Below are 22,483 nucleotides of genomic sequence, written 5' to 3' on the forward strand. Positions count from 1 at the left end.
CACCTGCTGATGTGACCTTGGGTCAGTCACAAGCTCTGGCACAGCTGTCCTTGAAAAAGAGCCGTTTGTGTCAGAGTTCTCTCAGCCCCACCCATCTCACAGGGTGTCTGTTGTGGGGAGGGGAAGGGAAAGGAGTTTGTAAGCCGCTCTGAGACTCCAAGTGAAGGGCGGGGTATGAATCCAATCTCCTCCTCCTCCTCCTCTTCTTCTTCTTCTTCTTCTTCTTCTTCTTCTTCTTCTTTCTTCTTCTTCTTCTTCTTTCTTCTTCTTCTTCTTCTTCTTCTTCTTCTTCCTTCTTCCTTCTTCCTTCTTCTTCCTTCTTCCTTCTTCTTCCTTCTTCCTTCTTCCTTCTTCCTTCTTCCTTCTTCCTTCTTCCTTCTTCTTCTTCTTCTTCTTCTTCTTCTTCTTCGAGGGGGTGACTCTTGGGAGGTTTGGGGGTGTGTGCCCATCTTGTGCCTTCTTTGAAAGGGCCAGGGCGGCAGTCGAGGGGGACACATTCAGCTGCCTGCTCCAGGCAGTGCAGAATAGGACCTGAAGGGAAGATCAGGCAAGGGTGTCCACAAGCCCCATCCCTTCTCGATCTGAGGGCCAAACTGGATGCCATTTCAGAGACAAATTCAGCCATTTAGAAAAGCTCCTGGGGCGGGCTGTTTCAGTGCTCACGAAGGCGTGGGAGGGGACAAGATATCCCCTTTTCTCACGGCACTGCAGGCCTGATCAGGATTGGTCTGTCACAGAATTTTTAAAAGACTGGATTTGTCTTTAAAATGGCGTTGGAGGCCACATGTAGGAACTGTGGCGGCCGTAACTTCTACTTTGGCCCTGACGCTATGGGACTGGGCTGCAGCACCCAAGGGGCAGAGTCAGTGAAAGTGGACGGGGCCTCACCGTCGCCGTCCCCCAGTCACACAGGTGAAATTACAAGTTAGGAAATATAATCATACAGATCCCCAACAAAGTCTATCACTAATTGATTTCCCACTGCCTAACAAGGTTTTTTTTTTTTTTAAATAATCTATCCTTTGCTGTTCTCTTTATTTCTGATGAACCTCTACATTATCTGTTTTCTTCAGACTGGACAGTGTCTGTGACGTCACTAGTGGAAAGTAGCCCAACTCCTCTCCGTACATCCCATACCACTGATGGTGCATGAAGAAATGCACATGCACACGAAAACTTGTACTCGGAATAAAGCTTTTTTGGTCTTATAAGGTGCCACTAGACTTAAACTTTGTTCTAGTGCAGTCTTAAGTGGAGTTACTAAATTCTAAGCACATTTGCGACAATAGGGTCAGAAGGGCCTAACTCTCCATAGGATCGCACGGTTAGCGTACCATTTTAAATTTAATTTTTTAAAAACTTTTTTTTTACTAAGCTCTTTTAAAAGCCCATTGAGCTCCTCCAGAACAGGAGCTCATCTTGCCTGTTATACAAAAATGAATAGACATGGTGGTGGCAGAAGAATTTCTGTTCCACTCCGTGGTGATGACTCTTGAGAGCACAGGGACGTTTCCTCTGGTTTAAAATGATTCTTTGTGCTCTTCTCTCTGCTGCTACAGGGCTTCCCTCCCAGAAATAAATAAATAAATAGATAGATATATTTTAAAAAAAGAGATATTTAGTGAATTTCATTTTGGCTCTCAAAATTTAGTCAGGTTCTTACTGAGCCCTGGCAGGCTTTCCCCAAGTGGAATCTTCCCTAGATTTTTCTCTCTGGGATCCTTTTTAAGTGGAGATCCCAGGGGTTGAACCCAAACCTGTACATGTGTATATCCTGCACAATGCAGAGCGATGGGTCTTCCCGTTGTCCCCTGGCTGTCCTTTGTGCTGCTGCTGGTCGTCATGTCACAACCCTCTCCTGATGTTTCGTGTTTCTGACAGCGCTTCATGCCTTTTTACTTGTTCCGCTGCTTCAGCGATCCTTCCTTTATGATGACTGTTGGGTTTTCATCTCTCCTTGCCCTTCTGACTGTTTGGCTCCCCACTGGCTTTCGAATCGTTCAGTTTGACGTCCCCCCAACCCGACTGATAGCTCTTGCCTTTGTCCCCTCTTGTTCATGGTCTTCCAGCTTCTTTTGTTTTCCACCTGTTTCCAATCTTTACCAGTTCTTTTAGGGATCGCCGGCATAGCTTCAGCTTCTTGTTCCCTTCTGACTGCCATTCTGAAACTCTTTTCTGTTTGTTTTCAAGGTCCCGGTGTTTCCCCCTCCCTTCTCCCGACTGTTCTTCCAGGCTGTTTCTCCCACCCCAGCTGGTTTTTTTCTCTCTCCTGTTTCTGCCTGTTTTTTCCGACTGTTCCTCTATCCTTCCTCCGTCCCTGCCCTGCTGTAGGTACGAGGTGATGCAGTCCTGTTGGCTGCCGGCTTCCCATCGCCCAACCATGGAAGAGCTACACCTGCAGGTGAGCTACCTGTTGAACGAGCGCTCCAACGCTCAAGCAGAGGAGAGCTTTGAGTGGCGCTGGAGCGCCCTGAAACCCAAGCGCTCCACCTCTCCGCCTCCTGCGTCCTCTTCCTCCGCACGCCACCGGCGCCCTTCGGAAGAGATCTCGGCCTACCCGCTACTGGACGGGTTCCATGGTGGTGACATGGATGACATTCTGACAGTGACGGAAAGCAGTGGGGGGCTGAACTTTGAATACATGTGGGAGAAGGCCCGTCTGGGAAGATGGAAGGGGCCCGCCTCGGCACCGCCGGAGTACCCCTCCAGCAACGGCGGGCTAGCGGTTCCCGGGAGCAATCCTTTCTACGAACAAGTGTCCCAGCGCGGGCACAGCCTGGAGACTCCCAGCGTGGTGCCGGTCATCAGTGCCCGCAGCCCCTCGGTCAGCAGCGAGTATTACATTCGCCTGGAGGACCACGGCGGCGGCGAGGGGCCGGTTTGCGCCCCCAGTCCCGGCTCCCCACCCCAGCCCCTCTTCCCCTCCGATTGGGACTGCCGCAGCGCCCCCTATCGGCCACAGGAGCAGTCCAGCACCAACCCCTTCTTGGCCGGTGGCAGCGGTGACAGCAACCCCTTCCGCGTGGACGGCGAGATCCAGGAGACGTCGCTGACGGAGACGCCAAACGCCGGGGGTGAGGCATTCCTAGCCGAGTCTCTCCTCACTGTGTATCGAGAGCTGGAGGACCAGCAGCGTAGCTGGGATGCTGAGATGTTGGAAGAACGAGGGGCAGGGGAGACGCTGGCCGGGGACCCCTCGGAGTTCCAGGGGTCGCCCTCGTGGGAGCAGGAACCTTCGCTGATGGAGGACCAGAGTTCCGGCAGCAGCACCGACGACGGAGGCAGCAGCATCGGGGGTGGGCGCCGTAACCTCTTGCCGTGCCCGCTGTGCAGCCGGGCACGTTGCACGTGTGCCGTTCCCCGGGGGGATGTGGTGAGCGGTTGGAGCAACCACGGCCCGCCCCTGCAGCGTCCTCATCGCGACAGCTACGGCACCGAGGACGACTCCTCGCTGAAAGTGGAGCGGGGCTCGCTCTCTGACTGTCCTATCCTGCCCCCCAGGGACTGCGATGGCGATGGCGGAGAACACGGTGAATTCTACGACCCGCTCATGGGTGCTGCTGTGAAGACATACGAACTCCAGGACTACCCAAAACAAAGAGGGGGAGGAAGCACCCGCCCACCCGGATCGCCCTTCCCAGCTCTGTCCTCTGGATGTTGCAATGTGATTGTTCCCATAGAAATACCGCCATTGTCCACTCTGGCCGAGACCAATGACGAGGAGACGATTGCCATTCTCCCGGAAGCCATTGATGGATTCTCCACTGGTCCGCCAACCCTTAGCCTCTCCCCAGCGGCACCGGAGCGGCAAAGGGGGACCCTAGACTCTGTGGATTCCTTGGACATTCCTTCAAACACCAGTTCCTCAGATGTCTGCAGCCCAGCATCCCATTATTCCTCTCCAGGGCAAAAATTTGGTGACAGTGGGTATGAAACAGAAAGCACCTTCTCACCGGAGTTCATATTCAAAGAGGAACCGCCACCTCCAACAACTTCTGGAGAGGAGGAAGAGATAGAAGTGGAAGAAGGTTCGGACAAGCTTCCAGCAACACCAATCTCCCAGTCCACCAGTGACCTTACCTTGTCCGTGAGTGAGGAAGGGCTGGAGCTAGAGGAAGAGTTAGGGAGGAGCTTAGGATCAGCCACACCTCACCGTGACTCCGCCTACTTCTCCGATGGGGAGGCAGAGCCCACTGTGGCGCCGGCTGCTGGAAACAAGGGGGAGGAGCCGACTGAGAAGACCATTGTGGATGGAGGATTTGTGGTTCAAGTGTGCAAGGAGCAACTGTTGGTCACGTTGCAAGAAAACGTCACGCGCAACCTTCTCTGTAGTCAGGGAATACCAACACGGGTGCTTTCTCCCATTGCCCCGTTGAAGGATCAGGCTGTTATCAAGCTGTGGAGCCTGGAGCCAGAGGAGGGGCACGAGATAGACGTAGAGGAGGAAGCCAAGGAAAGCCACAACGGAGACACCATGGAGTCTCAGCCGCTGGAGGGTGTGGAGGAGAACACAAAGGAGGAAGAGGAGCAACAGGCGCACCTGGAGGATGTGGTGGGAAGTGAAGAACCTGAAGAAGTGCCTCCAGACTGGGAGGAAGAGGAAAGGAAAGAAGAGGAGGAGCTAGGACAGATGGGGGCCCAAAATGTAACTGTGTCCGATATGGAAGACTTGCGGGATGCACAAGACGACAATATGTCGCTCCCATAAACCAAGCTGGAGAAGATATCAAAGGTAGGGAACCCATCTAAGTCTGGGACGGAGGTGTAGGGAGGGTTGATGAACAGCCGTGTGGAAAGGAACCGCCTTGTCGCTTAACCCGGAGTCAGTGGCTTTAAAGCACTGGCAAGACGTGCTGGGAAAGGGGAGGAGAAACGAGGCTCATAGGAGTCGCTGTTTGTCTGCCTCCATCTCTGTTATTAGTTAAAAGAGCAGGATGCCTGTGACATTCTGGGGGGGAAATCCCAAACATACAACCATGGCCAGTGTCACCATCCATGCATGGCCAATAAACCACCCTGTGGTGCAGCCCCTTTTGGAATTCTGCATGCCGTTCCGGCTGCCCTGCTCTCCCCAGCCCCGAAAAGAGCAGCAGAGGGGCTCAGGGGGGCTGGAGCACCTCCCCTGCGAGGAACAGCTAAATATTTGGGGCTTTGATGTTTGGTGGGGGGGAGGAAGGCTGGGAGAGAGACGTACAATAGAGATTTATAAAATTATGAATGGCGCAGAGATGCTCTTTTTTTTGCTCTCACAATTTCGGGGCTCACTGCGACCCAATAAAATTGCTGGGCAACAGATTCAGGGGCAGACCTATGGAATCTGCTGCTGTGGGTTTAGGTGTCGTTAACGGCGAGTTGGACAAATTCACGGGGGACGGGTCTCAGTTGATGGGGGAAGAAAGTTGGCGTCTTCTGTCTGGGCCCCCATTGGAGACAGTGTTCTGGATTAGATGCAGGGCTATTTTTGGGCAGGAACGCACAGGAACGGAGTTCCGGCTGGCTCCTGAGTTGGCCACGCCCAGCAGGAACTCATTAGCATAATAGGGCACACCCAACAGCAGAAACTCATTAGGATTGGCTACATTAGGGGTGTGTGGCCTAACATGCAAAGGGTTCCTGCTACAAAAAAAAGCCCTGGGTTTTGACAACAAACAAGGTAAACAGAATAAGAAGCAAAAGGTGGGTGTGGCTGGATGACAACACTTCTGGTGACATGGGGGTGTGGCCTAATATGCTAATGTGCTGTGCTGTCAGGGTGTGGCCTACTATGCTAATGAGTTCCTGCTGTTGGGTGTGGCCTATTATGCTAATGAGTTCCTGCTGGGCTTTTTCTACAAAAAAAACCCCTGTTTTTTATTCTAATTCGCCAGGGCTCTCCTTCTGTCCTAAGGCCGCTGTTGCATTTAATCTCATCAGATTTTGGCATAGTACTTAGGAGACGTTATATGCAGGTATATTTTAGGCAGGGATCATAGGGGCACGTTTTTGGTGAAATAACTCTCCTCCTGTCTCTCTCCCTCCGACCCTCCCCTCCTTCCCTTGCTCCCACACCATTTACCTTTCCTGCACCCCCCAACCTCTTCTCTCCATCCCTCCTGCCTGCCCCCTTTCGGCTTTGGACCTTTGCCTCCAGCCAAGCTGTCCAGGTTGTCTCTCTCTCTTCCCCCTCTGGCCTTGCAGACATTCCCTCCGCCCGGCGGGGGCAGGAAAGGGCCCTTTTGGGAAGGGGCTGCTCTGGGGGAAGGGCCAACCCTGGGAGGGAGAGAAGCTGCCGCAGCAGCCGAGGAAGAGGAGGAGGAAGATGCCGACGAGGAAGAGGAAGGAGGCTTGGCTGGAGGGGGAGGGAGGAGCGTCCCGATCGTGGTGAGCGAAAGCGACGACGCCCGTAACCTGCGCGGCCTCCTCAAGTCGCCCCGCTCCGCTGAGGAGGCTGCGGCGGAGCTCGACCGCAAGCGGAAGATGGTCTCCTTCTTCGACGACGTCACTGTCTACCTCTTTGATCAGGTGAGCTCTGAGGAGCAGGGCAGGGGGTGTGCCCACGGGATTTTGTCGTTCAGGGGGCCTTCAAATCAGTCGGGGGGGCACTGACGTCACAAAAATAAAAATAATTAAAAGAAATGTTTTTAAAAACTCATGCTTTGCCAGCTGGAGCAAGCAGGAGCAGTTGGGGCAGGCAGCCACTCATCCACGGAGGCCTCCCATGGCAGGGCAAGGGGCTCCAGGCGGGGAAGCAAGCCACACTTGGGGAAGGGGTGGTGAGGGCAGCGGGGCGGCGGGGCTAGATGGAAGTTGTGGGGCCTTGGCAGGAAGTCAGGGGGCCGGGGCCCCAAACGCCCCACTGTAGCTACGAGCCTGCCACTGGGGGCCTCAGTAGGGTGAGGGAGGCTTCTCGGAGGGCCTCCTTGTATACTAGCTGCCGACTCTCTCCTCCTTTCAGTCACCTTAGCTCTGGTTCCTCACGTCTCCGTCTCCTGATTCCTGGGCTGTCCTCTTCACCTCGAATGTCCAGACCTCAGCTTCCTCGCCTGTCCACATAACACACACACCCAACCAGACTTGGTTCAGAGTCCACACCTAGGCAGACCTCCCCTTTCCTCCCAGAAACTGTTTGCCATCATTCTATGGGTGACAGTTTTCTCCTGAGCAGCTAGACAGTTTCGTGATCACAAGCCCCTGAAACTGTCACGAGGAGATCTCCCATGCAGATGACAAGCCATAGCCAGACTTCGCATAAAGGCAGAAACGGTGGGGTTAAAAGGTTGGGGTCAGAGCCATATGGGGAGGAGCCCATGGTGAAGGGATGAGGCTTTACCACTGCTGTGTCATTTCCTATATGCAGGAGACACCCACCAATGAGTTGAGTTCACAGGGAGCCCCAGATGGTGAAGCCCCCTCACCTGGCGCAATCACAGAACCTGGACTTGATAGCTTCCCATCAGCGGATGGTTTCAGTGAGTATCGGGGCAAGGAGGAAAGAATAAGCAGGGCACCTTCCAACCCTTCTGACAAGTCTTGGAATGACCAATGGGAAATGAGGAAGGCCAACCATGTAGCCTAAGAGGAAGTAACTTCACCAGAAGGGAAGTAGCGAGAACAGTCTGTCAGGGGCCCTTTTGACATAGCAGCTAAACGGAACCTTCATGTTCATGGGTAGTATATCTCTGAATGTCAGTTGCTGGGCTGGGGGCACAAATGGCAGAGGAAGGCGGTTATCTTCATGCCATTTGCGGCCTTCACTGAGGTATTTCGTTGGCCACTGTGGGAAAATGTTGCTGTGGGAAAATGTGTCTTTGGTGTGAAAGCTCCCCTAGGGTTGTCGGCTCTTCTAGGGCTGCCAGAGTGAGGTTTGCAGAGGGGAGGGACCTTAGCCGAGTCCAGTGCCGTAGATTCCACCCTCCAGAGCAGCCATTTTCTCCAGGAGACCTGATCTCTGTACCCTGGAGTACAGCTGTAATTCCAGGAGATCTCCAGGCCCCACCTAGAGCTTGGCAACTCCAGGTTCTTCATAGGTTATTACTTTCTCTGGTTCACTGCAGTCAGATACAGTGTGAGGATAAGTTAAACTGGAGGGAACAAAGGCTCATTTGGACTTTTCACATCAGATGTAAAATTAAGAGAGCACAGGCAACGAGCCTGTTAACTTAGCCTTCCATCTTCCCCAGGTCAGCCATGAAGACTTTTGGATGATGTGTTCTGTGCTCACAACTCAAGTCCTAGGCCCACAAGGGCACACTTTGGATCAGGCCTCCGGGAAGAGGGGGCTTTGGCCTTCTCCCTGTTCCATTTTCATAACCTGAAACAGCCCTGGTGAGAATTATTGTTGCTGTCTGCCCCATTAGGGACACTTCATTGTACTCTTGGGTTACACGTAAAGTTCACCAGTGGGACCTGTAGCGGCTCCTTGGGACCATTTCAGGTCTGGAAAGCCGTGTGGGGAAAGGAAGGAGGCTGAAGCTTCCTCTCCATTCAGTCCCAATCTGAATTGGGCCCCTGAGTGCTGAAGCACAGAACTTGCAAGACGGATCTGATCCAAAGTACTCTTGGTGGACCTGAGGAGGACATGAGGAGAATGTAACATATAGCCAGGGCTATTTTGGGGCAGGAACGCACAGGAACGGAGTTCCGGCCGGCTCCCAAGTTGGCCACGCCCAGCAGGAACTCATTAGCATAATAGGCCACACCCAACAGCAGGAACTCATTAGGATTGGCTACATTAGGGGTGTGTGGCCTAACATGCAAAGGGTTCCTGGTACAAAAAAGCCCTGGGTTTTGACAACAAACAAGGTAAACAGAATAACAAGCAAAAGGTGGGTGTGGCTGGATAACCACACTTCTGGTAACACGGGGGTGCGGCCTAATGTGCTAATGAGCGGTGCTGTCAGGGGTGTGGCCTAATATGCTAATGAGTTTCTGCTGTTGGGTGTGGCCTATTATGCTAATGAGTTCCTGCTGGGCTTTTTCTACAAAAAGAGCCCTGCATATAGCGAGGCTCATAATCCTTCCCCTCAAGGAGAGGACTGGCTCTAAAGGCTGAGCTGTGGCTCAGGTCAAGGCCTGAGTTCCCTCCATCTTGTTTACCTTTCCTGTTCTTCCTTCACCACTCAGGTGGCAGTTTTGAGTGGGATGATGATTTTCCCTTGATGGCCCAGAACCCATCGTACGTCTCCATGGTGTCCGACCCCAGTTCTGCCAAGCCCCACACTCTTTTGTCCTCACCAGTGCCCATGGCCCCCGCACTGTTGCCAACAGCCAAGAGGGCCGATTCCAGCCTCGTCGATGCCCTGAGGTTTTCTCGCTTCACCGTCTCTCCTGCCCTGGAGCCACATCTGTCTCCGACCTGTGACACTGAATTGGGAACCACGGCTGGTAAGTAGCTGTGGACCTTCAGGGTTCTTATCCAGATGGTGGCGCTTCCAGGTTGTGAGGAAGGAAGACCGGATCCGGCACTGGGGGATATGTATATTCGATGACGTAATTTGGCATGAGGAAACCACCTCTGATCTTTAACCCATGGAAACCTTGGTCCGTGAGTGGGATGACAACACCCTCTAGAGCAGTGGTGGCGAACCTGTGGCACGGGTGCCAGAGGTGGCACTCAGAGCCCTCTCTGTGGGCACGTGTGCCATCGCCCCAGCCAGGCCCAGACCATCATTAAAGTGTTGAATTCTCTGCCAAATAATTTTAAGTAAATGAAAGCATTTGGGATTGCTTTCCTTACTTTGTTTGGAGCATCTTAAGTTAATGTATGAGTTGTTTTTTTTTCTAAAGTAAAACCTCAGTATTCAGATTAAATTGCTGTGTTGGCACTTTGCGATAAATAAGTGGGTTTTGGGTCGCAGTTTGGGCACTCGGTCTCTAAAAAGTTCGCCATCACTGCTCTAGAGCAAAAGAGGAAGTTGCTTCAAGCCTCTGGATGATGGAGCTGGCTATGGAGACACCAGGGATTCAACAGAGCATGTGCGCCAGTTTGGTGTAGTGGTTAGGAGCACGGACTCTAATCTGGGAGAACCAGGTTTGATTCCCCACTCCTCCACATGCGGCTAATGGTGTGACCTAGGGTCAGTCATAAGTTCTTTCTGAGCTGTTCTCTCAAGTACAGTTCTCTGAAGAGCTCTCTCAGTCTCGGCGCCTACCTCACAGGGTGTCTGTTGTGGGGAGGGGAAGGGAAAGGGATTGTAAGCCGCTCTGAGACTCCTTTGGGTAGTGAAGGGCCATGGGGTATAAATCCAATATCTTCTCTCTCTTCTTCTCTCTATCAGTGTAACGTTGTCCATACTGAACTCCATCTGACACAATATATAAAAAGTAATTTGAAGAAATAGCAGCACTGGATTTGTTTTCATTCCTTCACAATATATTCTGTATGTGCTAGATATTGTACGTTCATTATTATTATTTTTTGTCCAGCCCTGACCTGGACGGCCCAGGCTATCCCATTCCTGTCAGATCATTCAAAGCTAAGCAGGGTCAGCCCTGGTTAGTATTTGGATGGGAGACTGCCAAGGAAGTCCAGTAGTCGCTACATAGAGGCAAGTGATGGCAAACCACCTCTGAATGTCTCTTGCCTTGAAAACCCTGTGGGGGTTGCCATAAGTCAGCCATGACTTTGCAGCAAATTCTTTTATTCTTTATATAGCACCATCATAGAATGTTAGAGTTGGAAGGGACCTTGCAGGTCATCTAGTCCAACCCCCTGCACTTTGCAGGAGCATAGCTGAAATTTACTTACTGCTTTTCAATGTACTTACTGCTTTTCAGTCTACAAGAAGACTGCTGCCTGCCCTGAGGAGTTCAGAGTTTTAAAAATTATTCATAAGATTTCATAAGCCTGTATTTCTAGGAGCTGATTTTAGAGGGACACTGTGTGGGTTTTTTTTAGTTAGTGAACTCAGACAGAGGCGGTTAGCCTCACTAGACACACAGGTCTATATACACACACTTCAGCCATTTTGGAACTGAGGAAACCTTGTTTGCTTTTCCCTTCCAAGAAAGTTTACTGTGTGGTTCTACACACACTTACTAAGAAGTAAGCCCCATTGAACTGAGTAAATATGCCTAGAACTGGGCTGTTACTGAGGGTGTGGAAAGTATAGTGTCCCAAGAAGATGGGATGGTGTGTGTGTGTGTGGGGGGGGGGTAGAACTTGGGATAATCTTCCATGCACACAGTTCTCAAAATCTCTCCCATTTCATGGTGCTGATTAGTCGATTCTCAGTGCTTCATTTGCCTTCAGTTTCTTTTTGAAATTTGAAATTTCTGTTTCTTTTTGAAATTGCCTTCCCAGTTGCAAGCAACAGCTAATAAAGCACATAGAATAAACCCGAGAGTAAAGAGAGCGCCCCTCCCAGTTAAAAATACGTTCCCCCTCTTTTCTCTTCCAGACCCCGTTGAGAACTGAGATGACGTCCGGGTGAGATAGCTCTGCCCGTCGTTTCAAGATGTGGGGACGACGCCCAGTCATCCAGTTGACTTGCCAGGAGACCACACGCGAGTTCCTGTGGCGGACGGAGAGACAGATGCATTTGTGTGCGTGTGGCGTGCGTTTGCGTGCATGGGGTGGGGCTGTCCTCGCCAAAGGGAGCCTGAGATACGCGGACAGTGGCCCTCCTCCCTCTCCGGCCCATCCATGTGTCCCGCTTGGGGGTGGCGAAGCGTGGAACTTTTTGTACGAACAATCACGGGCCACCAAGGGATGAGGGAGGCGCGGCCTCGGTTTTAGGGGCCCTTGCCCCGCACTGGCTATTGAATGTATAACCCCTCTCCCTCCTTGCCTCCCTTCCGCTCTCTGATATGTCCCTTATAAGGACCCTCTGTGCCAAATTGAGAGGGTGGGGGTCGGGGGGGGGGAATGGAAACGTCCAGGAAGTTGCCTCTGACCAGCCCCTCTGCATCTTCTCGAATCTCATCAGCTGCACCCTGGAATGTGGAACGGGACTGCCAATTTAACCCCTTCTGTGCCAAATGGAACTGAATGGGCTGGTGCCCCTCCCCTTTTAACCAGCATTGTATTGGGGGGAGGGGGGGAGACCATTGATTTAAGCCTTGGACAAAACCTCACCGGCAAGATGGACAAGACCTCATTGGATCCACTACCCCGGATTTATGAGGGGACAGCTGAACTGAGTCAGCCAGGCAGTATGATTTGGTTGGGTGGGGACCTTTATTTGCCAAGGGGATGATCCACACGTCTTACTTTTTTGAAAATGATATGATTTTAAGTTGGTCTCCATTGGCTGACAGATGAAGAGTCAAGGGAGCATGCCGAACAGGTCACCCCACTCGTGTGACATGGGGGCTGTACTGGACAACCGTGGTTGATGGGAGAGCCTTGCATTTTGTCCTACTTGGGAGACTGGCCATAGCTCATACTGAGAGGGGCTCAAGACGAATGCCTTTTCATGGGATTGACCAGTCTTGACCTTCCCAGTCCCTTCTGGGAGGTTAGTAAAAGCTTCTGGGCTTAACAGGTCTTCCCAGAGATTGGCCACTAGCCCACTGTACCCAAAGCACAGTACGAAGAGAAGCAAGCTGTTTGGGGAATGTTAACATGGGAGATTAGAAATGTTAGGAATCCTGTGGAGGTTTTTAGCCGTGTGGGAGCTCGGGTTGTCTACCTCCAGGTGGGTCAACCTCCAGAGTTACACTGGCTCTCTGGGCTACAGAGACCAGTTCCCCTGCAGAAAATAGCTGCTTGTGGGGGAGGGGGGAAGCCTCTATGCCATTATACCTTGCTGGGATCCCCCCCCTCCCCAGGCTCTCACCTCCCCAGGCTTCACCCCCCCAAATCTCCCAGAGTTGGCAACCCGTTGTGGAAGCCCTGAGATGATGGGTCTGGTCTATTCCTGCTTTTGGGGTTGTGTGGTGTGCTGTGTGGACAGATTTGGAAGGGAAGAAAAGGATCATTGGGGTAGAGAGGTTATGTGGGTTTATCTCGGGGAGGGGGCGGCCGATATGTGCATGATCTTGCCTTATAGCAGGGAAGGGATTAGACCCCAATGACTGCTACCTGATCCCTTCGCGCTTCAGCCTCTGTGGAAAATATTAACCAGTCTACAAAGAGCATATTGTTCGCAAATTCCAAAGGGGGAAGGCATGCTAGCGGGTTGCATTAAACAGGAAAAAAGGAAGTCTTGTGGCGCCTCAAAGACTTATGCTGGCCTAAGCTTTTGTGAACTAGAGCTAACAGCATCAGATACATGAAGCGTTATCCTCATTTGGCAGATACATACCTATACAGCCATTCAGAGGAACAAGATTAGAAACCGTAGCCCAAAGACAGCAAAATGCAAGGGGTGCAGATTTACGTGGGAATCTGAGGATACGTACATCTGAAGAAGGGGACTCTAGTCTACAAAACTTCTGCCACAATAAATCTGTTTGTCCTTAAGGTTCCATAAGATTCCTATTTGTCTTCGGTCCATTGCTGACTTGTATTGAGTCTACTGTGCAGGAGGTCAGCTTTAGTAGGAAGGTTGGATTTAATAGGTGTGATATACGGTCATCCCCCCCCCCCCCACTGGCATCGTAGGGTCTTTGCCCCAACCTACCTACGCCAATCAAAAAAAGATCATTTTGAGACTGCTAACATATAGGTCAGGGAGAAAGAAACAGATACTCAACTGGCAGCTTCTACTAGTATATCCCAATACAAATAGGAATGTACGTATTACCATGCTGGGTCACACCAATGCCGAAGGATAGTGACCATCCAGATGTCCCAAGCAGTGCATCATGGGAATATCGCTTTGTTTATCCCTGGTCTGTGGCAGTCAGGGGTGAACAGAGGAGCTGAGAGGCAAGGAGCTGAGTGTGTGCAGACCCATCAAATTCCAGCCTCCATCTCAAAGACAAGTGACCTGACAGAGCCAGGGGATGCCATAGAACCATTGGTCCTTTGTGATACCTGAGCCATGGTAACCAGGTGCCTGCAGTGCAATCTTCTGGCCATGTGCAGAGGTGGCGACCCAGTGAAGCAGAGAACAGGCCTGTGGCTGGATGAAGAATAAAGGCACGAGGAATCTGCCTGCCCAAATCCATGGATCGAGATTTCCTGATGCCTTACTGTAGCGACCGCTGGCCTGAAGGCTAGCTGCCATTGTGACATTCCATCGCCTAGAGTCCCGTAGGTCGCTGACGAGGCATGCCGTTCCAATGGAAGTAACCAAAAGGAAAGGGAAAGCCTGGCAGGATCCCAAGTGAAGCATCTTCTGATTGTGAAGCCATGAACAAAGCCGTGCCAGTCTTCTGTTTCCTTTTCCAAGTTCCACACTCTCGACGCCAGCTGCCCCATGCCTCTGCTGGGTCATTGCTTCACACTGTGAGGAACCTTGACTGTAAGGTATGATGCCTCTCACCTGAGCCGTTTCCCTCTTCCCCAGAGAAATGCTGTCTCCGATCCGTTTAAGATTGATTTAGACCGGCCCTTATTGATCGCAATAATCAATTGCTTTTAAGATTTTAGCAGGTAGAGGAACTGCTGAATCTCAAAAACACCAAGACGGGGAAATCCATACTCCAGATCAGAACAGTATGCCCATCTGCCATGGCGTCAGGCCTCATGACCTTCCATTAAGTCTGTGGGTCTAGGGTGGATTTCGGCTCTCCGCCTGCCAAGACTGAAGTTGATGCCCTTGTTCAGTGATAATGGCTCACACACTAGTTTCAAATCCCCTTCTTGGGCCACACTGAGGAATGCAAGAGGCCATAAGTGCTGCATTATATCCCCTCTACGTAAGTCACATTTTAAAAGTGTGTGTGGGGAGGGGGAACTGTGCCAAATTTTTGATCTGCCCAAATGAAAGCGAAGGGTTAAAAAAAAGGATAGACTTAAAAAAAAAAATAACCCCCGATTTCCCAATATAGGATAATATTTCTTGGGGAGGGACTGAAAGTGGTCAGAGGTGGATGGATGAAGGAAAAGGGAATAGGAATGTTTTTAAAAAATGTGGAAGTGGGGAGAGAAACTGACTGGTTGAGGAAGGCTGTACTGTTGGAGAGGGTGGATGGAGGTATCGCCGAGGGAGTGGATGGTCAAGAGATCTTCCTGTAAGCCGGGAGAAGGGGGATGTGTCAGTGGAGGGGGTTGCGGGAATGAATGCTGGGGTGGGGAGAGTGCTTACGTATCAGAACATCTCCAAATTCTACGATGAATAAATTGTGCATATTTGCATAATACATTGAATTAATTTGCCTAATTTTCCAGTTGTGAAGTATGAGTTTTTCCTCTGATGGGTGCGAAAGGAAAAGAAAGGCAGCGACTGGGAGGTAGGGAGGGATGAACAGTGGCAGGGCTGGCCCAGGGATTTTGGGCACCTGTGGCCAGGGCGTCCGCCCTTCTCCCCACCAGGCCAAGGTGAGCAGCTGCTGCCCACGGCTCCTCCTCCCTGGCTAAAAGTCCCCTATTCAGGCCCTCTCAGGCCTAAGCACATTTCAAGCTTTCCTCATTAATCAAAGAGGATTAGAGGCCTGCTTCTTCTCAAAACAAAAGCATTCCACCCATGCTTCCAGATCCTGTGTGGTCCAGCTCTGTCACTTTCCCCTCCTTTCAGGTTTCTAATCCTGCCAAAATGAGGACTGAGAATGGACAGTCGCTGATGGTTGGGTGCTACTGATGACAGGAAACAAACAGAAGATAAGCAGAAGGTTGTGGGCAAGTGTTCAGTGGGGTGGAGGAGGGCATTGGCAATATCACAAGGTAATAAGTTAAGACCAAGGTTTCACAGCTCCGCAGAGATGAAGAATGGAGATTCTTCTGTGGAAGGCTTGGTGGCTGGGAGGAATGGGCACGGTCCATACACCATTTGTTCAAGGCTGATGGAAGTTCTGAAGGCCAGTTGAGTGGAGCTGGGGGTCAAAATCCAAGGATGGCAAACTGAATAGAGGACAGGAGCCTGGGCAGCAGTAGAGATGGCCTTGTGTACCGCCTCCATGACCTGGATGGCCCAGGCTAGCGCCATCTTTGAAGCCAAGCAGCATCAGCCCTGTTTAGTGCTTGGATGGGAGGCCACCAAGGAAAATCAGGCGATGGCAAACCAACTGTTTGTCTCTCGCCTCGAAAACCCCACAAGCAGGGGTCATTTCCTGCGGGAGCGCACAGGAGTGGAGCTCCGGCAGTAAGGAGCCCGGGGGGCGGGCACATGCAACGAGCCCCGCCCCCTGCTCCCAGCAGCCCCAGGCCATGAGGAGCAAGAAGCAGCCAGGTAAGTTGCAGAGCCCCCCCCCCTCCTCGGCCTGCCTTCAGGTACGAGCTCTCCCTCCTCTGTGAGGGCAGATCTGCGCGTTCCCCCCCCCCAATAGCTAACCATCCAAAAGAAGTCTAGTGGAGCCTGAGTGGTGGGTGTTGCCTTCTGATACACTTCCGGTGATGTCAAGGGGTGTGGCATATGCAAATGAGTTATGCTAATGAGCTCCTGCACCTCTTTTTCTACGAAATAACCCCTGCCATAGATTGACTGTGACTCAACGACACTTTCCACCACCAATTTTTTGTCTATCGCTACTGACCACAGTGTGGCCTTGGAGTGACCTCCCCATGAATTCTAAACCAGGTATCTGCTAGGAAAATGAAGAAAACGATCACTTTTAAATAGTGCCAGATATATTAGTTTAAGTGTTTTGTGGTAAATGCATAGTAGATTAAACACGTGTACTCACCTCGTACATTATAGGGCACAAGTGAGGACAGGTTAACCCATCTATTTATCATATTTAGCCCAAATCCTACTCATTCTGGAATAGTGTTTTCCACAAATACCCTGTTTCTCTACATACCTCATCCTGCCCATCTTGATGAGATTTGGTATAGCCGAATCTAAGACAATCCAGACAGGAATTAGGTTTATATTAAACTTTATTAATATTAGAATTGGGAAGTATCAACAGATGGATATATACATAGCTAATGAGACTCCCCCACACCTCCACAGACACCTGCAGATACCTGTGTCTCCACGTATTGATGCTTTGTGTCTGCAACATACACACGCTAATATGTATATTGTCTGCTTCTCCCACGAATCTCGTAACTATAAAAACCTCAGGGCATCACCAGCAGCACAAACTCCTGAGCATATATGCACATGGGCCCATGCGGCTTATGGGCGAATACAGAAAACTATTCATTAAGTGATAACTAACCAAGCAAACTGTTTGTAAGCTGGTTGTTTGTACTCGCACTCCTTGTGGTAAAGAAAACTTTACTAGTTCCTTTCTGATTCAGTATGGATGGTAAGGCACTCCCTGCTTAGAAAGCGAATACAACTAGCTAATTTATCAAGCAGTTCCGTGCACATCATGGTTATCACCAGTGTTCCCTCTGAGCTTGAGCAAGTGTGAGCCAGCTCAGTTTTTTAGCCTCCGGCTCACACATTTTTGTCTTAGCTCAGGAAGGACGGCTCCAGAGCAAAGTAATTTATGCAGTAGCCAAATCGCTCGCTCACAACTTTAATACCAGTAGCTCACAAAGTAGGATTTTTGCTCACAGGACTCCACAGCTTAGAGGGAGCTTTGGTTATCACCTGGTTGTCTTTATTCAACTATTTTTGCCTGCTGTGTTAGTAGGAAGAAGATTTTTCTTTTTCATCTGTGGCTGCAAATTGCACACAAGATGAAACAGAATTTCATTTGGCCTTTTTTTGCAAACCACTTTCTTTTGTAGCAGTTCTTATTTTGTTTCAGGGTTGATTCGTCTGAGTTGTGCTCCTGCAGTTCAACAGTTACCACCACTCTCCTGTCTTCAAAGGGGATCACCTGAATGCTGAAACTTTCTAGGAAATTTCACCATTTGAAATTTGAATCCCCATAAACGGATGTCAGATATGACATGGCTGACATTTCAATTCATACTTTGGGCTCCAAACTGGAGACATGCAGAATGCAAAAGGCACCATGTTCTGATTTCTGGAAACAGAATTGTTTCAGGGTGCAACTAAATGGCACGTGGGAGATCTGACCCCCTAGGGTTAAAAAGCACAGTGGGGCCACATGCAGTGTGAGGGCAGGACATGTGTTAATCTCCCTCTTCTTGTATAATCTTCCAACTAGAAACTGGCTGCCCTGAGCCACTGTTAGCCCTGGTGGGGGGGAGGAATAGGTGCTTGTATCATATCTGTCTTGTTTTCTTACTGATGTTAGTAACAGCTCACAGAGAGAGGGATTTCTACTGAGAAAATGCAGGGTGCGTCCGGAGCAGATTACCTTATCCCTTGATCCCCCCTCACCCCCAGCAGTTTTTCTTAACTTTTAGAAAATACATTGAGAGACACAACTGCTGCTCTCCAGGGCTTCCCCTAGTTTACCTTCAGCTGTGATACATACAGACATAAAGCACACACATACATAAGAACACATACACACGGTGGTTGGGGTCATTTCTCTCTAGCAAATAGGCAGGAAATGCATACACAGCGTATATATCTTTAGTACCGCCCCTACAGGATGGTTAAGTTAGGCTTTCCTGTTAATAAGGCACACACAGAAGTTTAGCGATATCACAATGCAAAACCCGTTACAGAAAATGCAGTGACCGGTTATTTGATACAGCCAGATCGACAACCATAAAAAAACCCCTAGCTCAGTGTATTCTGCTGATTTGTTCTCTCACGTTCCATTTCCACAGTGGGTAAAGTTTAATATGGTTAACTGCGCCCGATTCTGAATCTACAGGCGGGGGGGGGGGCATCAGAAACGGCACAGAGAAGCACTCCGTCATGTTGCAAAGGAAAGTCTACAAGAGACAACGGTTCAGAAAGAGCCTCCTGGCCATCTCTCATTTGACTTGTTCACAGAGTTCAGTTGTAAAGGTTACCCGGAATTAGCCCGGAGGCCCACCTCCTTTCCAACTACCATTGGCCATTTGTGTGCCACCCTTTTGCTACAGGGCTGAGGATTGCCAGCTCCGGGTTGGGAAACACATGGAGATTTTGGGGGGGGGTGGAGCCTGAGGAGGGCGGGGTTTGGGGAAGGGGCATAATGCCGTAGAGTCCACCTTCCAAAGCAGCCATTTTCTCCAGCTGAACTGATCTCTGTCGCCTGGAGATCAGTTGTAATAGTGGGAGATCTCCAGCCACTACCTGGAAGTTGGCAACCCTCTCTGAGAACCACCCCCAGCGGGAACAACCGAGCACTCGCTTTGATGATCGCTTATCCTAAGATGCCTGACGGCAAGGCACGAATTACAACTCATTTCCAGAGGTCGTCACCTCTTTTCGGCCCGTAGATTCATTCATGTCCACAAAAATATGGACAAATCCAAACCAAAACAAGGTGATCCCTGCAACCAGGCCCAGCCTGGGACTTTTTAATGGCACACCTGTGCCTGCAGGGGGCAGCACCTCTACACTTTCACTACTGAGTTATTTCTCCCAGGTCAAGATGGGATACGGTGGATGGGGGTGGGGTGGGGGGAGAGCGTGCCCTTTCCGCAAAGAGAAAAATATAAATGTTTTTTTTTGTTCAGGCAGAGATTTTACAGCTGAATTATTCAACTGCGGTTTGGCCAAAATGCCTGCATTTTGGTTGCCAGCAACAAGGATACTATTTTATTTGTGTTATTCATCGACTGGAATTAAACAAATGAATAACTCTAAAGACTGTATATTATATTGTGCCAGCTGCTCTGCTCTAATCTGCTACCTTCCAGAGGATGCAGGAATCCAGGCTCCTGGCTTTTCTGCCTACATCCCACTATGCTATGCGCTCCCCAACATCTGGGGACATGGCGAGGTCTCTAAATTTCTTACAGCCCACCATATAACCTAGTAATAAGGTTCCGGTTAAAGACACTACAAAAAAAAAAGCCCAGTATAAATTACAAGGTGAAACTGGGATCAAAACATGTGGCGTATGTTTCACGGAAGTATGTTAGTGAAGATGAATACTGCTTTTTCCATGAAGACATTTCCACAACAGACTGAAAAGACGACCCGTGTGCTATGCGGGCCACGTCCGTGAAGTCTGCAGACCACCAGCAGTCCACAGCAATATTTCAGAAACTATTGCATGCCCAAAGAATTAAAGAATCATAAATCCCACCCCGCCTCCCCAGTTCAAGCTATCCTATGATAGGTAACTGAGAGCACGTTTTCACCTGCATGTCCGTCGCTGATTACTGCAAGCGATGGCAATATACACAACAGCCACTGCAGATTGTACACCGATGGACAGACTTTTCCTATCGTTCAACACAATCTTAAACGCAATCGTTTTCAGTGGCGACTGATCATACACTCGCCTGAGTCACTGCAAGTGACTTAAGGTCTTTTCACACAGAGACTTCCCTGCTTTTTTTTAGGGAGCTCCCAAGCTTCCTTTTATTCCATTTTTTTGTGTGTGTCTTTTTGTGGTTTTCTTGTCATTTCTCCACACTTTCTCAAACTAACTTTGGCCCGATTTGAAAAAGTATGAAGAAGGAAACCAAAGAAAGACAACAAGCAAACAACAAAGATGTGAGGAAATTTGGGGGGGGGGGGGACAGGGCCGCGGTTTAGAAGACGAAGGGTCTGCAGGAAAACCTCTGTGTGAAAAACACCCATACAGGCATATGCAACTCCGCCTCGAATTTAGCTTGTCTGGATCCTTCAAACCTCTTTCAAGCCGACTGCTTCTTTCTCCCAAACCATTCTCCCTTTCTCTCTCCCTTATTCTGACATCTCCAAATCCTACCCTGTAGAGATAGATTTCAGGCAACCTGCTATTTAGCAATCCATTTGTGTGGGTGACGAACGTCTCATGCCTGCCCTTTCTGCCCACAAGGGCTGCTTCCTTCACCGGGAGATGAAAAGTCGATCCCACCAGATGATGAAGGTTTCACATGCGTAGGCGACTGCACGAGAACCCATCTCCATGAAGGAAGTAACCCTAGTCAGCTGACCACAGAGGAAGTGAGGTGGAGCCAAAGTCATACCCCTCCAGGAATTGTTGGCATTTCGCTGGGATTCAGGAAGTCTCACTTCCACTCTGATTTCCACCCCCTTTCTTTGTAATGGAGACCTCTGGAAGCCTTGGGCCCTGTGAGGTCTTCTCCGCACAGGCAGCAGAATGAGGCCGTTGAATCCCGCAGTGAGAGATGGGAGACCTCCAGACTAATGCCATCGTGAATGCTGCCCCCATAAAAATGTCAGCGGGGTGTAATGGGTTAGATTGCTGGATTACGATGGAGGAGCCCTGGGGGCAAATCTCTGCCCTGTCACGAGGCTCATCAAGTCACCCTGGGCCACGCCCACTCTCAGCCTCAGCCTCGTCACAGAGCTGTTGTGAGAACTGAATTGGGAGGCACTGCGCACGTTACCCTAAGCTCCTGGGAGGAAGGGCAGGGTAAAGAGGTAATAAATAAAGTGAAAATTCTAGTACGTAAAAACTTTAGGATCCCATCCCTTGTATGCCAGCTTTCTTCTTGTGGGGAGGGATTTGTTAAACTCTAGCAAAGCGTGCAAAACTGCAGTTCTCCCATTTGCAGTCCGAAATGGTACAGTCCATTTTTACCCCTCTGGGACTCCTCCGCCTCATTCTGCTGCCTGCGTGGGTCAGGCCTGACGCTCAACTCCAGGGCTCCAACCTAGAGATATTCAAACCGAGGGGTGCTCCAAGAGGTGTGGCTGGCATCCAGGTGCCCCGATCTAGTGTCGTGTGCCTTCCAGGCAAGACGTTTTGCAGTGTGAGAAGCAAGTCGTCCTCTCTCCACCCCCAGTTTTTAACTTCTTCCCTCCCTCAGACCTCCAAGTCCTTCTTCCTCTTCTTTTCCTTGGCTTCTGTCTCTCCATCTGCAACGTTCCTCATCCCAGTTCCTGCTTCCATCCCGTTTCTTCTCCTTCCGCTGTCCTCTGCTGGAGTCATTGCCAACCACCCCTGGATGGCACGATTGTACAGCCACTCTGCGACATCGCATGACACGTGGTCCCAGCCCCAGGCACTGCAATACTCTCATTAGCCACTAGAGGGGGGTAGTAAGGAGGCAGCCTGATGTACTTTGTTAGGGGAGACTGTCCAGAAGGTGGTGGGGAGGACCGGGCGGGGAGGGCGGTGGTCTGGCCCCACCAATCCCTGCGCCTCTCACTGGATGAGTGGGGCTGAGCGGTCGTTTGTCACGGTGCGTTTCAGCTTGATGTGAGCAAAAGGGTTGGACCTGCAACAGGAATGGGGAAGTCAGGGGGGCGGAAGGGAGCACTGGCTTGAAAGAAAGTGACAGGAAGTTCTACCGACCAGTTTTGAGGACAATGTTGTGTAGTGGTTAGAGCTTCAGGCTAGGACAGGGGAGAACTGAACTCAAATCCCCACTCGGCCATGAAGATGACATGGTGACCCTGCTCCAGTGACTTATCTCTCAGCCTAGTCTACCTCACAGGGCTGTTGTGATGAGAAAAGTGGAAAGAGAGAGAACCAAGCACAGCACCCTGTGCTCCTTAGTGAATGTATGGAATGAAAATATGACAGACAGACAGCCCGGGGGTCCATGAGATGCCAGAACATTGAGGTAGCTGGATAGACTGGA

General features: G+C 50.5%; 1 protein-coding gene across 1 annotated transcript in view; it reads left to right on the forward strand.

Moving 5' to 3' along the window:
- LMTK3 (lemur tyrosine kinase 3) overlaps window positions 1–11,395 on the forward strand; it is a 31,699-nt gene extending 20,304 nt beyond the window's left edge. The window contains 6 exon segments of the mRNA XM_015414394.1: window positions 2,332–4,694; window positions 4,697–4,732; window positions 6,131–6,501; window positions 7,337–7,448; window positions 9,103–9,363; window positions 11,379–11,395. Coding sequence (XP_015269880.1) covers window positions 2,332–4,694; window positions 4,697–4,732; window positions 6,131–6,501; window positions 7,337–7,448; window positions 9,103–9,363; window positions 11,379–11,395 — 3,160 coding nt within the window.
- Window positions 11,396–22,483: the final 11,088 nt, after the last annotated feature.

The sequence above is a fragment of the Gekko japonicus genome, unplaced genomic scaffold (assembly GCF_001447785.1).
Source record: "Gekko japonicus isolate JY-2015 unplaced genomic scaffold, Gekko_japonicus_V1.1 scaffold243, whole genome shotgun sequence".
NCBI lineage: Eukaryota > Metazoa > Chordata > Lepidosauria > Squamata > Gekkonidae > Gekko > Gekko japonicus.